The sequence below is a fragment of the Nannospalax galili genome, unplaced genomic scaffold, assembly GCF_000622305.1.
Source record: "Nannospalax galili isolate Female #2095 unplaced genomic scaffold, S.galili_v1.0 scaffold429, whole genome shotgun sequence".
NCBI classification, from domain to species: Eukaryota; Metazoa; Chordata; class Mammalia; order Rodentia; family Spalacidae; genus Nannospalax; species Nannospalax galili.
In genome coordinates, this window is record NW_008360330.1 from 6,206,304 (window position 1) to 6,212,551 (window position 6,248).

Consider the following 6,248-nt stretch of genomic DNA (forward strand, 5'->3'; position numbering starts at 1 on the left):
CCCCTTGGGTTTAGTCATTTCTTTCTTCAGCTCTTTGTATTGCTTCAAGGAATCTCTGAAGGGCTGGTTTTGTGGACATGAATTCTTTCACCGTATTTATCATGGAAGATTTTTCTTTCCCCTTCAACTATGATAGACATTTTGGCTGGGTAAAGTAATCTGGGTTGGCATCTGTGGTCATTTAGAACTGAGAATACTTTCGTCCAGGCTCTTCTGACTTTCATCATTTGCACTGAAAAATCAGTTGTAATCCTGATGGGTTTTCCTTTATATGTGACTTGTTTTTCTTTTGCAGCTTTCAGTATTGTCTCTTTGTTCTGAACGTTTAGTGTTTTTACTATGATGTGCCATGGAGAGTTTCTTTTCTGGTCCTGTCTGTTTGGTGTTCTGTATTCTTGTATTGGTATGGGCATGTCTTTTTTTTTAATTTGGGGAAATTTTCTTCTGCAATCCTGTTGATGATCTGTTCCATACCATTATCTTGAGATTTTTCTCTTTCCTTAGATTTTTTATGGGGTTACACAATTCTTGCATACTCCATTCTTGTATTTTCTTAAATTTTTCATAATCTTTGCTTGAGTGGTCTAATTCATCCACTTTATCTTCCAGTCTTGATATTCTGTGTTCCATTTCATTCATCCCATTGGTGAGGCTTTGTCCTGTCATTTCTAATTGGCTTACTGAGTGTTTTACTTCCTTCTTCATTTCAGCCTGAGTATTCGTCAATATTTCTTTTTTCTGAATTCATTCAGAAGTTTATCCATATCTTCCTTCAGTTCTTTGCCTATCTTCGTTCAGTTCTTTGATTTCTTTGTGTATTCTTTAAATTCATTGAATTCTTTTATCATGTTTATAATTGTTCTTTTGAGTTCCATGTCCTGTGTTATCTCTAGGGAGTTCTCATTATACTCCTCTAGAGGACTATTGGTACTTGTTGGAGATATATTATTTTGGCTTTTCATGTTATTATTTTTCCTCTGTGACTTTGACATGTGAATTTTCTTCATAATTTCTGATTCTTGCATGAGACTCAACCTTCCTTTGTTGAGTTTAGATCTGCTTCTTTTTGCAAACTTTATGTGCCTTTGTGGTTTACTTGTTGGGCGTGAAAAGCTGGTTGGTCTAGGCTTCAGGTTCTCTCTTTTGATTTTATATTGGAGTGGCCTAATTCCTTTTGTCTTCAGAAGTTCCCAGAAAGACTCAAGTGAGATGAGGCTCAGATGCTCTCAGGCTTTCTCCTAAAGTCTGGGACCTTCCAAGAAAGATGCTGCCCTCAGGAATTTGGGGGCTGGGCTGGCCTGGGAGAAGGGCCCAGGATAGATGCTGATCTCAGGAAGCTGGAGGCTGTGCCACCCAGGGAAGTAAAGGGAGGTGAGGGCGGGACCAGGCACAGAGGACTCCTGGGGGCCACAGGGAGGATCTGGGTTAGTCTGGATGCAAAGGATCAGGAAGCAGTGGTGGCTCTGGGCCAAGAGGCTCACCCCGTGTCTGGGGTGCCAAGACAAGAAATGGGCTTGTACCCAGGCTAGGAGGAGAGACTGGGCAGGGGAGCTGGAAGGGTGAAAGAAGCTGGGGGAGTCAAGGCGCAGTGGGTGCACTGGACTTACCCAGGGAATGAACAACTTTTTAGTGGTTGCTCTAGAATATGTGATATTGTACATATCATACATCTTTGACTTTATGCTGGACTTGTAAAGTGATTTACCACTGAATAGCTTGTAGATTTTTTTTTTGCACCTGGGGATGTGATTGCTTCTTACACCAACTTTCACCTAGTGCTCTTGTGCTTCTCTTTTGAATCTTTCATCTCTAAGAACTTCATTTCTAAAATTTTAATCTTTTACCTTAAAAACTCCTGAACTTTTATAATATCTGTTATATAAGTTTGGGTTGCTTCTCAATTTTTTCCATTACAAGCTCTGGATTTCTTAATCAATTGGGACTTCTTAATCAGTTGTGAGTAAATGGTGATTTCCCCCCTCCTTTTGAATCTATACCTTAAGTGCCTTCATTTTTATTTTGGTGGCATTTTAAGAGGGAAAGAGTAATAGTGTGTTTAAATTTCCATCTTCACTTGGAACCAGGAAAAAGTTATACACTTAAAATTTTAAATATGTTCATATAGGAAACACAAATGATAGTTCTCTTTGTCTTCTGATATATTCTAGGATGAAATCCCCACTGGAATGCCATGCCTTGAGTCACTGACCATACGTGATAACATTTGGGATGAGAACTGGCTGCCTCTACAGGCTAAAATGGGAAAAAGAGGTGATGCTGCTTCTCATCAATTTATTTCAAGTCTTGTTGGGAAGAAACAGTATCCATCATGTGGAGAAATGACCCAGAAGGTTAGAGTCTTGGAATAACAAATAGCAAATCACTGTTGACAAAGGAAATTTTAATTTAATTGTCCATGTCTCTAGACAGCTACACATGCTGGGATTCGAAAGGATTTGTCAGGCCATAGTTCAAAAGAATATATGATTTGCTGTTGCTAAGAGGCCAGAGCATATAGCAGAGGGGAATAAACCACAGTCTGCATATTTGCCCTTTCTAATATTACTTCTGTCTTATCATTGATGCCTAATCAAAGCTTTAGCATCTGTAGAATTAAATTATTTCCCTTAATTTTATTTGTGTTGTATTAGCCTATAATATAGCCTTGGGGTTTCTTCAGTCAGGATGTTTTCCTCTTTTTTTATATAATTACTTTTTGAGAGCTGGTTAGTTTTTTTATTATTTTATTTTATGTGTAAGAGTTCATAGTCTGTGGGTGTGTAAGTGCACCCATGTTGTGCAATGCCCAAGGACAACAGAAGAGGACATCAGATCCGCTGGAACTGGAGTCATAGACAGTTGTTCACTGCCATTGAGTGCTGGGACTCAAACCCAGGTCCTCTGCAAGAACAGCCAGTGCTCTTAATCACTGAACCATCTCTCCAGCCCATGTTAGGGTGTTTTTCAGTATTGACCCTAACTACACATTTGAAATTTATTCACCACTGTTTACGAGAAAGAAGAAATACCTGCAGTTAGGTATTTATGTCTTTTAGATACTAGATGATCATGAAAAATCTAGCCAGGAGAGTGGAATAACTACTACAGTGTTGTATTTATTTTTATGAGACTCAAGTATTCAAGATATTGGGTACAGACCAATAAAGCATAGAGGAAAGTCGCACTAATACAAAAAAGTTTCAAATCCCTTTTTCTGTTTAAAATGTATTGCTTCCTTGCCTTTACTTTGTTACCTTGTTTTGAGATCCTGTATCATGATGTCTTATTTTTTATTGCTGCATTTTTTTTCTTTATAGGATTGGTGTCTTTCTACACCTAAAGATACATGGGATGATTCATGGCAGGCTTTAAGCCCTGTGAATGAAGAAAAAGTAGAAATTCAGACATCAGAAGGGCTCAGTGCTCAAGAAAAAAATACTGGCACAACCAGAATTCGAAAGGTAAGTGTAAGTGTCTAACTAGCATTATTGTGACAATTTTACATGACTAAGCACTTTCTTTTTAAAAACATATTTATTTTATTTTATGTGTATGAGTGTTATACCTGTATGTAGGTAAGTGCACCCATGTCGTGTAATGCCCTCAGAGAAGAGAAGAGGCTGTTGGATCCCCTGGAACTGGAGTTATGGGCAGTTGTTAGCTGTCATGTGGGTGCTGGGATTCGAACCCAGGTCTTCTGTAAGAACATTCAGTGTTCTTAACCGCTGAGCCATCTCTCCAGCCCTGAACACTTTCATTCTTAGAAAGTAAAACTATAGTTAATGATCCCTTCTTAGCATTTGGTAAAATTCATATGCATAAAAATGTATGTTTATCTTAAATTGAACTTTAACTAATTTAATATAGTGAACCATTTCTTCAAATGAAAATCAGTGGCACATGCCTGTAATCCTAGAAAACTTGTGAGGAAGAGGCAGGAGGGTCACTGCAAGTTCAAGGCCAGCCACTGCCAGCACTATATAATGAGATCCTGTCTTATGAAAGATCGAAAAGGCTGGAGAGATGGCTTAGCAGGTAAGGGCACTGGCTGCTCTTCCAGATGACCTGGGTTCCGTTCCCAGCACCCACATGGTGGCTAACAACCATCCAAAACTCCAGTTCCAGGGGATCTGACACCCTCTTCTGACCTCCATGGACATTGCACAGCATGGGTACACTTACCTACACACAGCCAATATACTCATACACATAAAAATAGTAAATTTTAAAAAAGACAAAAAAGGAAAAGAGAACCCTGAGCCTAGACTAAAAAGTGAATAAACCTCTGTTAGGAAGTAGAGAAAAATTGGCATTTCTTATAATTTAGCCATAAATTTTAACCTTTATATCTATCTTATATTCCAGATTAATTTCTTCCATGTTGCTTTGTCAGAATGAAGTAACCCTGGCAAAAATACATTTGTTTCCTGTTCCCCAGATATTTCAAGCATCTTTTTATTGAATTTTTTTGATTTTCATACAATAATAATGAATTCTGGTGAGAGTTAAGAGATGCATTCATCCTAAGTATAGAGGTTGTATTGAAGATGTGTCACTAAGAGAGAAGTGTCTCACAGATACTCATTTTCTGTTTGACCAGTTCTGGAATTTTGTAATAGTCTCCATCTATTGCAAAAAGAAGCTTCTTTGATGAGGGGTGTAAGTACATTTGTCTGCAAATATGAGAATGCATATTTAGAATAAAGTAAGAAATTGTGTTGGTCTAGGGATGTGGCAAAGTGGGTTTTATTCCAAGAATCTTAAATAGCAGGACAATTTCAGCATTTCTTCTTAACCATATTACTCACGATTATTTAAAGTTGCTTTCAAATAATTTGAATACTACTTTTCACCACTACCACCCTCCCCATTTGATTAAGGAATGGGGAGAAAGAGCATATTCCATGATTTTTTCAAAGTTTTCATATTATTTTAATTTTTATTGAGCTTAATCAAATTTAGAGCTCCTCCCTCATCCATGCATGCTCCCACCCCCCACCGCTGGACTGCATGCACTCCTCCATACATGTTAAGTCCTATTCTGTCAAGCATTTGTATCCAGATGTCCTTGGGTGTAAAGGAGCCAGGGTTGGTCATGAACACAGGGAAGCAGAGACTTTCAGGCCACTGGAAGCTTGCACATGTGACCTTGTGGCAACTGAGGCATCAAGCACAAGACCCAGGCCAACTCAACCAGACAAGGGCCCAGAGTGGAGAGAGGGAAATGGTTGGTGGGCCTGCCCAAGCCTAGGAACTGTTGATGACTGATTACTACTGGGTGAGGGAAAGTAGACCTTACTTTCGATCGCTAGATATTCCATGATTTTGAGGGGAGGAGTGCTGAGACAGAATCTTGGGTTGCTAAGTTTGACCTTGAACTCACAGCTTCAGTATTAAGTGTTGGGATTACACATATGAGCTAGTATCTCTGACTTTCTTATTTTTTTAAAAAATCTAATGTTAGGGGGCTAGAGAGATGGCTCACTGGTTAAGAGTACTGACTGCTCTTGCAGGGGACCTGGGTTCGATTCCCAGCACTCATGTGGTGGCTAACAACCATTCCTAACTCCAATTCCAAGGGATCTGAAGCCCTCTTCTGACCTCCATGGGCATTGCATGACATAGGTACACTTACATACATGCAGGCAGTATACTCATACAGATAAAAATAATAAAATATTTTTAAAATTTAGTGTTAGATATTATGCTAGAGGCTCTGAGTTATCTTCCTCCAAGGAAGGTCAGGATGTTTGACTAGCAGATACTTTATGATACACACTTAGGCTTAGTTTTGGGCTTTATTAGGATGCTCTTGTTCTAGTTTCCTTTCTGTTAATGAAAGGGGGAAAAAAGGGTTTATTTGACTTATACTTCCAGGTCACAATCCATCGCTAAGGGAAGTCAGGGCAGGAACTTGAGGCAGGAACCATGGAGGAATGCTGCTTGCTGGCTCACTCATGCTTAGCTAACTTTTTTATACTGCCCAGGACCACCTATCTAGGCATGGTGGTATCCACAGTGGTCTGGACCCTCAATGAAGGCTGTCCTCTTAGGTGAATCTAGGCTGTGTCAACAATGATAGCTAACTAGGACAGCTATAGTTCACATTTGTCCTTGCTCCTTATTCCTTGTGGCTCTTCTAAGGCCTATCATTTGACATACCAACTGAAAGCCTGGAGACTTTGTTCTTTACCTTGATGAGGTTCAGACTCCATCCTCTCTCTTAGTACCACAAGCTGCTGGAGTCT

General features: G+C 39.3%; 1 protein-coding gene across 5 annotated transcripts in view; it reads left to right on the forward strand.

Annotated features, from left to right (window-relative positions):
• Positions 1 to 6,248, forward strand: part of Tdrd5 (tudor domain containing 5) — a 71,658-nt gene that overhangs the window by 54,907 nt on the left and 10,503 nt on the right. For all 5 annotated transcript variants that reach the window (XM_029560210.1, XM_008826140.2, XM_029560208.1 and 2 more), the window contains 2 exons: positions 2,169 to 2,351; positions 3,318 to 3,461. In XM_029560210.1, coding sequence (XP_029416070.1) covers positions 2,169 to 2,351; positions 3,318 to 3,461 — 327 coding nt within the window. The remainder of the gene's footprint in view (positions 1 to 2,168; positions 2,352 to 3,317; positions 3,462 to 6,248) is intronic.